The sequence below is a fragment of the Ochotona curzoniae genome, unplaced genomic scaffold (assembly GCF_017591425.1).
Source record: "Ochotona curzoniae isolate NIBS_2020 unplaced genomic scaffold, NIBS_Ocur_1.0 contig_523, whole genome shotgun sequence".
NCBI lineage: Eukaryota > Metazoa > Chordata > Mammalia > Lagomorpha > Ochotonidae > Ochotona > Ochotona curzoniae.
In genome coordinates this window covers 433,232-447,433 of record NW_024466459.1, presented here as the reverse complement: position 1 = coordinate 447,433, position 14,202 = coordinate 433,232, and the positions used below count along the sequence as shown (strand labels likewise).

At 55.6% G+C, this 14,202-nt stretch overlaps 1 protein-coding gene across 1 annotated transcript in view; it reads right to left on the bottom strand.

The window, feature by feature from the left end:
- Positions 1 to 14,202, bottom strand: part of MRC2 (mannose receptor C type 2) — a 38,460-nt gene that overhangs the window by 21,258 nt on the left and 3,000 nt on the right. Inside the window, exons 2-3 of the mRNA XM_040989345.1 lie at positions 6,390 to 6,589; positions 3,843 to 3,929 (exon numbers count right to left, since the gene is read on the bottom strand). Of these exons, the coding sequence (XP_040845279.1) occupies positions 3,843 to 3,929; positions 6,390 to 6,589 (287 nt within the window). The remainder of the gene's footprint in view (positions 1 to 3,842; positions 3,930 to 6,389; positions 6,590 to 14,202) is intronic.

The window sequence follows — 14,202 nt, the reverse complement described above, 5'->3', positions numbered from 1 at the left end:
CCACTGTTCTCCAGCCTGGAGACGATGCTGTCTCTTTCAGCCTTATCTCTCACCTACTGGTTCCTCTCTTTCTTTTTTGTAGAACATTTCCCCAAAACATCATCCCTGCCGCTATTGGCAGCCACTCATTCCTCCCCCCATAACTGCTTTATGCTTTAGTTTTTTTTTTTTCCCAAGATTTACTTATTTTTATTGGAAAGTCAGATATACAGAGAGGAGAGACAAAAAGATCTTCCATCTGGTTCACTCCCCAGGTGACCCCAATGACCAAAGCTGAGCCTATCCAAAGCCAGGAGCCAGGAGGTTCCTCCAGGTCTCCCATGTGGGTGCAGGGTCCCAAGGTCTTGGGCCGTCCTCGACTGCTTTCCCTGGCCACAGGCAGAGAACTGGATGAAAAGTGGAACAGCCGGGACATGAACAGGTGCCCATATGGGATGCTGGCACAACAGGGCGGAGGCTTACCAACGTGTTGGCCCCCTTCATGAACGCTTTGAACATGTCCCATACCTGCTGCTTACCAGACGCAAACAACTACTTTGCTAACGTAAACAGAGTTTGCAGCATGTACATGAATAGTAAGAAAGGCAGTAGAAAGTGAGAGAAAGATGTGCTCAGAGAGCCAGGCGCATGAAAAGCAACGGGTTCTGAAACACTTGGCACAGCAGCTTCATTCCAAGTCAAGAAAATAAACAACCAAGTCAGCTACAACTCCATCCTGCTCAGATTCCTTCAAAAGTGACTCACCACCCTTCACGTCGAATGCAGCCTGCTCTCTGTGAGCTCCGTGGTTGGGCAGGGGCTGGTGTGGTCTGCAGGCTCATCTCATCCCTCCTTGCCCCAGCCACTCTGTCCTGCCCGCTCTTCCCCTCCTGCCTCAGAACTTCCTCATTATTTCCTGTGACTTCATATTAAATTCACGTCTTCGAATAGCCTCCCTGGAGAAGTTCCTCCTTATCCTATTGCATGCTTGTAACTCTCTTCATAGCATTTGTTAACCAATTCTAAAAAGATATCTGGGTTATTTATAAGTCTGTGTCTATGGAGTATTTTTTTCTCTTGAATAGGACTGCTTTTATCTGCTGTCCACAGAAAATATGGAAACGTGAGTTTTTTCTCTATATAATAAGCTTGCTTATTATTATTATTATTATTATTTTTACTATACTGAAACACCCGAGGCAGGTTAATTTTATCAAGAAAAGAGATTTGTTTCCGGATGCCTACAGGAAATCTGCAAGTGTCTAGCAATTTTTATTAAATAATGGACATTGTCCATAATGTCCTAAGAAGTCTGGACCTTCTCATTGCAAGCTGGACACTGCGAATGAGGCGTCCAAAGGAAGCTGAATGTTTTATCTTTCTATAAAGAATGTTGAGCTTCCTGGCAGGGAGCTCCAGTTACTGGTGGTTCAAGCTTGGCTTGAAGCCATGCTAGGGTGTGGCTTGCTCAAGCCTTTAGTTTGGGGGTATGGCACTGGGTTCTGGATTTAATCATAAGGTGAGGGCCTTCTGGCATTTCCAAAGAAAACCATGGGTGATGACCAGGCCTCCTTGGGTGGGGTGGGAGTCCCAAGATCTGCTTCCTCAATAGCCAGCCGCTGCTTCCTGCTGGGCTGTCCGCAGCCTCACCCACACATGCACAGGAGTGGCTGAGGATTCTGTGGGAAAGGAGCAATGGCTCCTTCCCTTCTAGGGTGTTCCCTCTGGATTTTGCTTCTTTTGGATGACCCTGAACTTGGAGCTCTGCTTCCTTAGACCCATAAAGCTGCCACTTTTCTGCCCCAGCTCCTGGACTGTGCTGGGGCAGAAACACTGGTTCAATGTGCCCCTCGCTTAGTTTTCCTTTTGCTTTCAAGGATTTTCTAACTATAAGGACAGGCTAATGTTACAAATGAAACAGTCTTCCTGAGCTCACAGTTTGGAAAGCTCCAAGTCCAAACAACACGGCACAGGCTCCCTTCAGTGGCGTCACCTCGGGGCAGACAGCAGTGGTGGGAGCGCGGAGAGGCGAGCAAGCCCAGGGTCAGGCATGAGGCCAGTGATCCAAGGACCGCCCTGCCCACTCGGTCCCACCTCTTCAAGGCGTCACTGTCACATCACAGGGAACGCTAAGCTCCCAGCACGGAAATCTTGGGAGAACTACCGCCAAGGCAGCAACGTGAGCCCTGTTGGCTTGAATTGTTCTTGGATGACCAGAGCTCGTGTTTCACCCATACTCTGCAGGCAACCTGGGCCAGCGTTGGATCCACACAAGTCATCTGCCCTGTGCGGAGCAGAACCCAGGCACTCACGGCTTCTTCTTGTCTCTGTCTCCCCTCTTGTTCACAAGCTTCCAACACCTCCTGGATCTGCACCCCTGGTAACCCCAGGACCTACAACTCTGCCTAGCACACGGTGCTGCTGAAGAAATACCGCGTGAATAAATGAATCTCGAACCTAGACATGGGCACCACCAACCAGCCTTTCTGCACCCTGTCTCATTTGCTGGCTCAACTTTCTTACCATGCAGGGTCTGCAGCCTTGACACTGAGTGTTCAGAACATCTTGGTGGGAGGGCTGCTATGACCCTGTCCTTTCCTTTGCTGGCAGTACTTGGGCAGGACAACAGGCCCACTAGGACCACCACGATGGCATCCCCTACCCCTGCCTTGCCCTTCAACTGCTTCTTCCTTGCTGCAATGCACTTGGTGTTTTCTCTCCTCCAACATTCATCTAAGGGTGGGAGTGGGGCTAGAGCGAGGACAGGGAGTCACCAGGGGGAGAGACGATGGGCAGGAGCCCTCACCAGGCATGGAGTCCACTGGCACCTCCATCCTGATCATCCTAGTCTCCCAAACCATGAGAAATAGCCTGTGTTATTTACAAGTGCCATCTGCAGGATCTGTTACAGCAGCCTAGACAGGCCTCCCCCAGGAGCTGCACTCGGAGCATAGTGGGTGTGTAGGTACAGGGAGTGCAAGCACCTGCCTGAGGGGGTGCAGGATCCCCTATGGCACCTTAGCATCATCCTCCCCCAGTACAAGGGCAACAACCATCCAGTGCCTCGCGGGGTCATACATTCAAGGGCTGGCTCAATACACAGGAGCTGAGTGAATGAATGAACATATGACACCGGGCAGACAGCTGTGCACTGAGACCTGGCTAGGAGTGGCTCATTCATTCAACCAATCCCTACTAGGCGCGGGGTGTTCGTCCGCGCGGTTCAGGCAGGTGCATCCTGTATCCAGCGCCTGGATTTGAGTCCCAGCTCTGCCCCTGAATTTGGTGTCTGCCCTCTGCGAAGCAGTGATGGTCCATCTCGTGGTGGATACCTGACACCCATGTGGGTGGCCCAGATTGAGTGCCCAGTCCCTGCTTTTAGCCCCTGGCCAGGCCTGGGCATTTGGGGAGTGGATTAGCAGATGGGTTCTTTCCACAAAGAACAGAGAACTCCCCCTCAATGCCTTCAGAAGCCAAGGCTGTGCTGGGCCAAAGCCAGGAGCTGGGGACTCAGCTGGGGTCTCCCATGAGGGTGGCAAGGACCCAGTTACCTGAAGCATCAGCTGCTGCCTCCCAGGGGCCCCACTAGCAGGAGGCTGGAGCGGGAAGCAGAGCTGGGACGCAGAGCTGGGCGCTGTGTGATACGGGATCCCGGAGGTCTGAAGCGCTGCTTACTTGCTGGGCCAAACGTCCCCACTGGAGTTCTCCATCTCCGCTTCTGTCCACACCAACACCGAAACAACTGATGGAATTTTTTTTTAAATCATGTTGAAAATGAGACTGGGCGCTGAGAACAGTGTGGGCAACACAGCTGTGACCCAGACCTCATGGCAAAGGGCCTGGCACAGTGCTCTACTCCACACCGAACGTTCCAGAACGGTGTCCTGGAGCTCACAGTCCCTGGTCTGCCAGGGCACCCCGAGCTCTTTCTGCTTCTTGTCTATTCCCATCTATTGGGCATGCAAGTACTCAAACAGGTAGCTCAGAGAACGCCTCTGGCTAATTCCACATTGGCCATTGGCTGCATTTCTCTACTGGGAAGACAGTGACTAGACAGGCCGAGAGCCAGGAGTGGGGGCGGGCCCAGGGCTGCCACGTGGCTTGCTGTCCTTGGTTCCTGTCCGTGGGAACCAAAAGAACCAAGCTCAGTACACAGCCTGGGATCTAGGACCAGAGCCTTTGTCACAGTCCCCATCCACAGCCCATCCTTCCTGCTGCTCAGGAGGTTCCTAAGCTGGAGTGGGTTGGAGAGGGGATGCCCTGGCCTGCCAGACCTGCCCTGCCCCACCCCTGCATCACCTCAGAGCAGGTGTGGGGAGGCTGTGCCCCATCATCATCCTTCAGGCTATCTCCCTAAGCTGATGACAGATCCGCAGCCTCATCCTAAGGACCACAGGGGAATTAAGAATGGTGAGGCAGACATGGCCTCTGCCTGTGTGCCGTTCCCCAGGAACCAGGGGCGGACGGAAGTCAGCAGTCAGGCGGACCGCATCCTCACGGCTGGCACGTGGGGACTCCAACGTCGCCGAAAGCAGCAGGACTTTGTGTGTGTGGCCCTAACATCTTGGCCCTTGGACACCCAGGGCACTCCCTGAGAAGCCCACACCGGTGTACCGAGGTAACGGAACTTTCCAGCAACTGGACCTGCCCGGCTGCCCAGCTCTTCCTCCCCCAGGGCTTCTTGCACTTCCTGCCTGCCCCTGGGGTCACGCAGAGGCCTCATGGCAGCTTTCTCTCTAGACTGAGCCTCAGCTGTCTGCGCAGCTTCCCCTGACCCGGCCCAGCCGCAGCAGCAGCCAGAGGTCTGACCTCAGGCAGGATGGCTGCCTCCATGACAAGCAAAGACATCCCTGCTGGAGGAAGGGCAGAGGAAAAGTTAGCTCCAGCCCGGGGCCTGGCACGCAGTGACTAGCAGCAGCTATTTGCTAAGTGAGAGGCATGGCCGACCATTCCCCCAACAGAGGCCAGGACAGGAGGGTGCACCAACGCGGGGGAACTGCAGGGCTGGGCGGGCGTGGGGGTAGGGGCAGGAGGAAGGCAGACAGCATGGACCTGGTGTAGTTCCTGCGGAGCGGGGGGGACTGGGAGCCAGCTGAAAACACAGGACCTGGCGCCCATGGCCCGGTGGCCTCCAGCCGCTGAGGGCCCCCTCCCAGGCAAGGGCGAGGGGTCATCCCGGCGAGAGCCAGGGGCCGCCCACGGGGCCGCCCGCCAGGAGCAGCAGCTGTTTTCAATGAGGCAGTTGGCCCTGAGGCCAGGCCTGGAAATGTCCCTGAGTCAGCAGAAGCTGCCAGGCCGCCCTGCGGAGGGGGGCTAGCTGGAGGGGACGCGGGACCCCGCCCTCCATCACCCCCTTGCTGTGCGCACTCAGTCTGGGCTGGGGCGCTGCGGGAAGCATCCTTGCCATCCAGGGGCTCCCCTCTGTTCTCCCAGCAGCCTCCATCCCATTCCGTGCGTGAGCCCAAGGCGCACAAACACACAGCCCCACGCCACGTGGCTGCTGCACCGGACTCCCAAGCGTTTCCACACGCCCTCTTCTCGGCCTAACCCTAGGCGCTGCAGAAACCGGTTGTCCTGTGACCTGACAAGAAGTTAGGCAAACTCTATCAGGGGATGGAGCGAGAGGTGGGACCGTCACTCTTACCTACGAAATGCAGGAAGAGGGGGTGTGCAGGACTGGGGTGAGGATGGGGGTGGGAATCCCAGTGGATTCCGGACGGCGCCCGCCTCTTCCCACGCCCAGCCAGGTGGAGTGGGCTGGATGGGGGCTGGCCCCGGGGTTCTCTGGGAACACAGATCCTGCCCGCCCGCCGCGGCTTCCCCCTGGCGCTTTAATGGCGTTTGATCTCCTCCCCTGCTGGCTTTTGTCCTCCCACACCAAAGCACCACAGCAATCCAGCTCGTCCTTTCCCAGGCTCCATCCGGCACGGTGGAGGGGGAACCGCCCCCTCCATCCGAGCCCCGCGGGGGTCCCCCGGGCCGGCTCCCTTGCCGGGGCATCCGAGAGGCGAGCACAGCTCGGCCCCTGCCCCCGTCACCCCGCGCTCAGGGTGAGGGGCGCCCAGTCCCCCCCTCCCACCTCTTCACCGCAGCCCTGCCGCGCGCCCCGCCACGAGGCCGCCCTTGGCCCCTCTGCGGTGACGCCCCCATGGCCGTCCGCCCTCCCTCCGCCCGGGGCCTTTCCCCTCTGCCTCTTGGCCTGTCCATCCCGCACAGGGCGCCCCTCTTCACCGCTGCCCCCTGCCAAGGCCCCCCCGCTCGGCCAACAGCGGGTCCGCGTGGCCGCAGCCCCCGGCGCCGTCTGCGCGCTCAGCGCCCAAAGCGGTTTCCTTCCCCTTGGGGGCAACTTTCACAACCCTGGGTCGGCGCGGTCGTGGCAGGATGTGGCTTTCAGACCAGCACCAGCCAACCTCGCTGACCGGAGCGCCCAGGGCCAAATTCGGGACGGGGACCGCGAGCGCGCGTGGGTGGGAACGTCCACCAGTGGCGGCCATGGCTCGCCTCGTAGCCAGCACCACGTCAGCGACTCCACGGCCTCTGAGCCATGCCTTGCCAGTCTGGGTACAAGAAGGATCACTCAGGCCGGGGGTGTAGGGGGGGTACCCTGCGGCTGCAGAGGGGGTGTGGGGAGTGCAGGGTGTGGGGACGAGTAGCATAAGGCTGGCGTATTCCAAGCTCCCTCCCGGCTGGCTACAGACAACACAAGCCAATAAAGTTTGGAGGCGTGTGCTTTCTGGAATTTCCAGGGTTTTTTTTTTTTTCCTCCACATTGACAGAGTGTAATAATCTTATAAATAATAAGAAAGAAAAATACCCATATACGCAAACAGAAATACGTATGGAGTCAATGTAGTAATTTGGGGGAAATGAAGGTTTAACATATATCCGAGTCAGCTGTCCTGGAATAATCTTTCAAGAACAAGCAAGAAGGAAGGCCTTTCCGCCACCAGGTACTGTGGCTCCTCGTGGCTCTCCGTGGCTCCCCGTGGCTCCCCGTGGCTCAGGTGGGGGCTGAGGGCAGGCCAGGTCTCCTTGGCCCAGCGCAGTTAGCATCCTGGTGACTGCTGATGGGCAGAAGGGATGTGAACCAAGGGGTCCTAGACCGTTAGGTCTGGGAGTGGCTCATGTTCTGAACGGTCCCCAGGCAGGTTCTGCCCGCACAAGCCGAATGTGCATCGCCCAGGACTGAGAGTGTGAGTGTTTTGTTTCAAAGTTGCCCCTGCGTGACTTCAGCCCATGTATGCAGGATCCCACAGCCCAGTGAAAAGGGGCAGAGGTGAGCCGAAGACAGGAGAACCCACTGTGGGTGCCAACACCCAGCCCATCCTGGTTCCAAGGAGCAGCCCCCCCCCCCTTGACTGGCAAGAGGATGCCATCCGTCTTCAGGTCTGAGCAGAGGGGTCCAGCACACCAAGACACATACATTGAGGGTGATAACTGTGAAACAAGGAAAGACCCAAAGGTCCAGCAGCAGACAAGGCAAGATACATCCAGGCAGCAGTGTCCTGGGCAGTCGGCGGTACTGGGTGGGACATACGGATGACATGTCACCAAATGGAACAAGAACGTGAAAACATCCCCATCAAGTTTCACAGAGGGAAGTGAGAGAGGGAGCCGAGGACAAGGGGGAATGATGCTCTCCCAAACACGAGCCCTGGCTGCTGCTTAGGCCTGAACGTCCCGAGTCTAGGCTGAGTAGCCCTCTTCTGAGATGCCTGGGGCCAGGAGGGGTTTCAGATTTGGGAATATTGGCATATACCTCACGGGAGCCAAGTCCACAACATGAAACTCACATAAGTGTCATATACACCTTACACACTTAAGCTGAGTATAATTTCCTGCAACAGTATGCCATTGCACGGAATAGTGTAGCCATTAAAATGGTTTTCACAGATGCTTTTGTTTTAAAGATTTATTCATTTTACTTGAAATCGGAGTTAGGGAGAGACAGATCTTCCATGATGTCGTTCCCTAGCCATTACTGGAACTTGACATGACATCAGTCTGTTGGCATGACTCCGAGCGGTAAAATGGTATACTGTTCCTTCTACTGTTAGAGATGTTACACATTTGCCACAGGCTTATTAGACGATGGTGTTCCTTCAGTTTGTGACTCTGGTCAATCCTTTATTATCTTACCTGTTCTGACTTGCAGTGCCTTAAAACTGTTGAACGTTCCAGTGTTTTGGTCATTGGTCTATATGAGCTTCTTCCCACAGTCACCAAATCTCTCTTCCCTGTTTGTTGTCCTTGGTGTGTTTGAATTGGGATCCTGTGTGGCCACTTCTCCCACTGCAATGATGTGGTGTGTTTTTGCCGGTTCCTTGATGTCATGGGTACCAGGTCCCGTGTGTCTGGCTCAGTATCAGTCTGTGAGCTTCATCCTCACAAGTGGGTTCTGTTGCAGGTGGTTGAACTCCTTTTTTTTCTCACGCTGTACGATATTCAACTGTGTGAAGATACCACAGTTTGCGTATCCTGTTACTGATTAGCTCCTGGCTACCTTTCAGGTTTTGCTTCTTAAGGAATAAATTCTTCAGTTGACCTACTGGACACCAGTGGGAAAGGCCTTTTGCAGTGGAGTGACCCACGCACCCTTCGGTAGCTCAGCTGGTAGAGCCGAGGACTGCAGTGGAGTGACCCGGCAGATGCCAGTGGACAAGATGGCCAGGTTAGCATCAGCAGTGAGGGCCCTGCCACACAAGGCAATACACCTGTGCAGTCCTCAGGCCAAAACTGCCCACCACGAGGCCAGGAATGAGTGAAGCATTAGACACATTCAGGCTGTGGGACATCGAATCAAACAGCTGGCCTGGGGGATCTCCAAACTGCAACAGGTGAAGCTAGGAAAAGTCAAGCGATTGTTTCAGATGAAAGGAGATGGAAGAGACATGGCACTTGTGTGAACCTCACAAGAGACATCCCACTGGGACGGTGAGAAAAAATCCGAACATGGACTGCATGTTAGAAAAAACGATGGTGGGATGGCATTGTGGCACAAGAGGCTAGGCCAGTGCCGGTGACACCACCATCCCATGAGTCCTAGCTGCTCCGCTCCGATTCAGCCCCCTGCCAAATGCACCTGGGAAGGCAGAAAATGTCCTCTGCCACTCACGTGGGAGACCCGGATGGAATCTTGGGCTCCTGGCTTCGGCCTGGCCTAGTTCTGCTCTTACAGCCATTTGGACAGTGAGCCAGTGGGTGGAAAATCACTGCTTCTCCCTCTCTTTGTAACTCTGCCTTTCCAATCAAGCAATCTTCATTCTTTGAAGATTGATTTATTTTACTTGAAAGTCAAAGTTGCAGACAGAGAGGGAAAGACAGAGAGAAAGAGAGAAAGAGAGAGAGAGAATCTTCCTTGTACTGCTTCACTCTCAGATGGTCACAACAGCTGGGGCTGGGCCAGTCCAAAGCCAGGAGCTGGTTTCCCAGGTGAGTCCAGGGTCCCAAGGCTTTGGGGTATCCTCCACTGCTTTCCTTGGCGTAAGCAGGGAGCTGGATGGGAAGTGGAGCATATGGAACTAGCACTGGTACCCCTATGGGATGCCAGCACCACAGCTGGAGGATTAGTTCTTGCCCCATCTGCTCTCTGAGGTCTCTGAGGTCCACCACTCTACTGCTGCAGCTTTCCTGGTGTCTCTGTAAGGTCCCCACCCGCATGTCTCCTACTTGTTTTGTTCCTGTTGTTGTAAATGGTTCTGCCAAGCTCCTCCTAAACCACCAAAGCGCTTAGGTCCTCAGATCCATCCGAGACGAGGTGAGGCAGCGCGGGTGTCTCCAGGAACTCCTTCCTCTGCAGACCAAGGAGTTCTGCCAATGTAGCGGGGCCACTCCCGCCATCCTCCGCGCCGGCAGCCGTGCACCTGCAACTGAGACTCCAGACTCTTTGTGTTTCCTTGTGATAGGACAGCAGACAGCATGGAAGAATGGCGTCCCTGTGGCCTGGGGGCTGGCTCCGTAGGCAGGCCTCTGCCCAGCTTGTTCTCCTGGGGTCCACAGCATCACGCAGCCCTGGCACATGGCTAATGCACAGGAAAGAAACCAGCATGAAGGTAGCAGTTAGGGAGTGTGTGCCGGTCAGGAGTGCACGCCAGCCCTTTGTCCTGTGGTCACTACGACTTCCTTGCTGACGCATCTCTAGGTACTGGCGTGCACCACAGAGCAGCCTCCTGAAGCTCTGACAACCATCTGGTGTTGTTTCCAGACTGCTTCTCCACCATGTCTAGCACTGGTGCTTCTTTTTTCCTCTTCAGGACTTTAACGCCTCACAGTTCCCCAGAGTGGAATGACAAGGTCAAAGCATACGGAATCTTCTACATGCAGTTCCTTATATTTTGTGTGCAGGCGTATGACTGAATTCTGAAAATTGGTATCCTCGCAGGCGGGCCAGGATCAGGTTTTCCATTTTCACTAGTTTGATCAAGGATGCCAATGACAGCTTGTTTCTTTCCTTTATGGTGATCTTCCCATGTGACAATCTGTCTCCCGAATTGACTCGTGTGCGAGCAGCTATAAACCAACATTATCTGTTATCCAGTCATCCCTATAACACTGAGGGGCAGGGGCTGCCCTCCTCACAGGGCGCTATTTCTGGTGTGTCCCACGCTAAGTTCTTAGAACACTTTAAGTCCACTTGTGCAGCGTATCCCAGTCCAGTGGGTCCTTTTCGGTTTAGCTCCGCATTGCCCGTTTTTCACGAACACCCAGGAAGCTGATTCCTCTATGGCCCTTCCATTCTTAGCTGCCTTCTGCTTTTTTTTGCATTTCAGTAAATATTAGCCGAATGATGGTGTCCGAGGTCCCACGGGGAACCTGTGCAGACCCTCCTGGGAGACACTTTTAATCTAGAGAGGGCGGAAGTGCCCCCCAAACTGCCCCACACATGGGGAGATGGCAAGGACCAAACACAGGTGGGGCTCCTATCAGCTGAGGGTAGCCCAGCCAGGCAAGGTCACACGTGCCTGCCAGGTAAGCTTCCAGCCCGAGCCAGGCAAGGCCTGCAAGTGTGAGCTAGCACTGTGACAGCTGAGTGGGAAGTGAGCTCTCCCAGTAGGGCGAGATGAGCCTGGAGCACTCAGTACCGGCTCCGTTGGACTTGTGCAACTGCAACGCCAAGGTCAGGGGTGAGAGAGAGCTGGCCAAGGGCACTGAAGCCTGGAGATGGACTTTGGCTGTGACCCGCAGCATGGTCTCACAATGCCACACTGAGCAGTGTGAGGAGGAATGAGGCAGTTCTGAGGACAAACGGCTAAGAAGAACTGGATCCCACGATGATTTTAGAATAAGGTTCCCGATGGGGTAACTTGCGCATTTTCAGGCGTGCAATGCACACGCAAGGCAGGAAGGAGGTTACCCCTACGAGCCATGGGGCGGGGAGGAGGACTGCTGCTCAGGTGTGGCCCTGGGGGGGGTGTGGTATCTTTAATTAATTTATTTTTATTACAAAGCCAAAGATATATAGAGAGGAGAGACAGAGAGGAAGATCTTCCATCCGATGATTCACTCCCCAAGTGGCCGCAATGGCCGGAGCTGAGCCAATCCGAAGCCAGGAGCTTCTTCTAGGTCTCCCACGCAGGTGCAGGATCCCAAGGCTTTGGGCCGTCCTCGACTGCTTCCCCAGGCCACAGGCAGGGAGCTGGATGGGAAGCAGGGCTACAGGTATTAGAACCGGCACCCATATGGTGCATTCAAGCCAAGGACTTCAGCCGCTAGGCCACAGCACTGGGCCCATGTATGTGTGTGGTGTCTTTGACATCTGACTTCAGCATGGCCAAAGCTCCTGATGGCTGTCACACTATAAAATGATGCTCAATCATGGTCACTGCACTTGGTAATCATGCAGCCGAACCCCCCACAACAGCAGGTATCTGTATGCAGGAAGAGCAGGCAGTCGCCCAGGCACCCTGGTGGATCTGGGAAGCTCTGGGAGTCGCACCGCCAAATCCAGCATCCCAGGAAGCCCCAGCTCCACGCCCAGCGAAGGCTAAGAAATCATGTGGGGTGAGAGCAGGGGATGGCAAACTGAGGCTTCGAGGCAGCCAGATAATGGAGAGTAGGATGTTTTTCTTTAGGACTTAGATTTGCTCCTATAGAAAGTATGATCCCCAAAGGGAACGGGTTTCCACCTGCTTCTGTCACAAACAGGGTGGCTGCCGTTCAGACTTTGAACTGAGGCGTGTGCTTGGGTCTTGGAGCCCTTCACGTTCGTGGTTTCTCAGTTAACAACGAAGATAGAGAGGGCTGGCCGCTGCTTGTTCCATGGGGTCCCAGGCATGTAGACCACACAGCGTGGGATGCTCCCACGCCCCTACAAGGGGGAACCTTATAGGCCACAAGGCCTGTGAGTGACGTCTACCCTGGTCCTAGGATCCCGGCCCTTTTCTAGAGGTCGGAGAGCAGGCGGGAACATTCTGGGCCACACCCACACTTCTGCTTTGGCCGCAGGGCAGGGGCCCTCTCCAGCACCCTGCAACACAGAGCCTGCAGGCTGGGCAGCCCAGCCCACCTCTGCAGCTTCTTCACCACGACCCCAAGGGGTCCAGGAATGCCATTCAGCAACATAGTGGAGCTGGGGGCTTGGGCCAGCCTGGCCCAGGCAGGTAGAAAGCTTGGGCCCAGCCCAGTGTCGGGGCTTAGGCAATGGGCCTTTCAGAGGGCCTGGCCGGTGATCCACCCAGCAGCCTGCTGCTTCCCGGGGCAAGCAGGCTGCTCTGAGCAGTAATAGCATTTGCAGCACCCAGGGTGAATTCCAAGAGCTGCGTCACTACCCAGGGCCCCACCCAGATTTATGGGACCCAGGCACAGGAAAACAGTCCCTTCCCACGTCCTGAAGGCCTAATGGAAAGGCAGACTTCCGGGCAGCAAGGCGCAGTGATCCCCCCGCTTCCCCCACTGGAGTAGGTGTTGTGGGAGGAGGTGGACTCTGGGGATGAACAGGCCCTGTCTCCTCCACTTTTGCTCTCAGCACTGCACAAGCCCAGTAACAGAATAAGCAATGATGAAATGAAGGGAGGGGCCCGGCACGATGGCCTAGTGGCTAAATCCTCGCCTTGTATGCACCTGCATCCCATATGGGTGCTGGTTTATGTCCTGGCTGCTCCACTTCCCATCCAGCTCCCTGCTCGTGGCCTGAGAAGGCAGTAGAGTATGACCCAAAGCCTTGGGACCTTGCATTCATGTGGGAGATCCATAAGAAGCTCCTGACTCTTAGCTTCAGATTGGCTCAGCTCCAACCATGTGGCCACTTGGGAGTGAATCAGCTGATGGAATATCTTTGTCTCCCCTTCTCTTTGTAAATTTGACTTTGCAATGAAATAATAACAAAAGAAGGAAGGAACAAGCACATCTCCTGTCTCAGGGAGGCTGGCCTGGGCACCTCTGGCCTCTCAGTACTTGCCTCCCAAGCTTCCTTAGTGGGGACACCTCAGACACCCAAGGACACTGATCAGCTCAGGCCACGCCCCCGTGCTTGGCCCCCTGTGATGGGACAGAGCCCTGTATCCAGCCAGTGGCCACCGATGAGAATAAAGTAGCCAGGGACACCTGGCGGAGGACCGCACGCTCCCCCTTCCTCGTCAGGGTCTTCTTGGGGGGAAATGAGAGAGACTGTCCCTGAGGCTTGGCATTGTGGGGCCCCCATAGGGCAGAATTTCTTTCACCCTGCAGTATTTCCTTGGTTTGGTGCCCAAGGGGTCTGCCCTGCCCCTCTCGTGGGTGTTAATCACTTTCACCACTCACAGAGGGTGAGGTCTTGAACAGACCCGCCAGCATGGCCCTTCTGCTGAGGCCTGTATGCCCAGCACGACACTGCCTGCACAGGAAGGGGGTGGGGCAGGCGTGGCGCCCGGCAGTGTGTCAACAGCGGTGCCTTTGCTGTCAGCACCTCGTGCCTCCAGAGGCTGTCGGGCATGTAGAATTTAATGATGAGCTCTAAGTCTTCCCGAGAAGACCCCGGCGCTCCCATCTCCTCTGCCTCAATGGTCAGACTATGTGGGCATCACGAGGCTAACGCTTCCTTGGGGTCAATACACTGGGGCTCCACCTGCAAAGCCCCATCCCTGCCCTGACCTGCACCCTCGCCTTGCCTGGCAGGCCCTGCACCCTCGCCTTGCCTGGCAGGCCCTACACTCAGGCCTGGCAGCTCAAGAGGGCCTGTGGGTGGCTGCAAGGGAGGCTGAGGGTTGAGGAACAGGCATGAACGAGTAAGAAGCTAGACAACTTGTT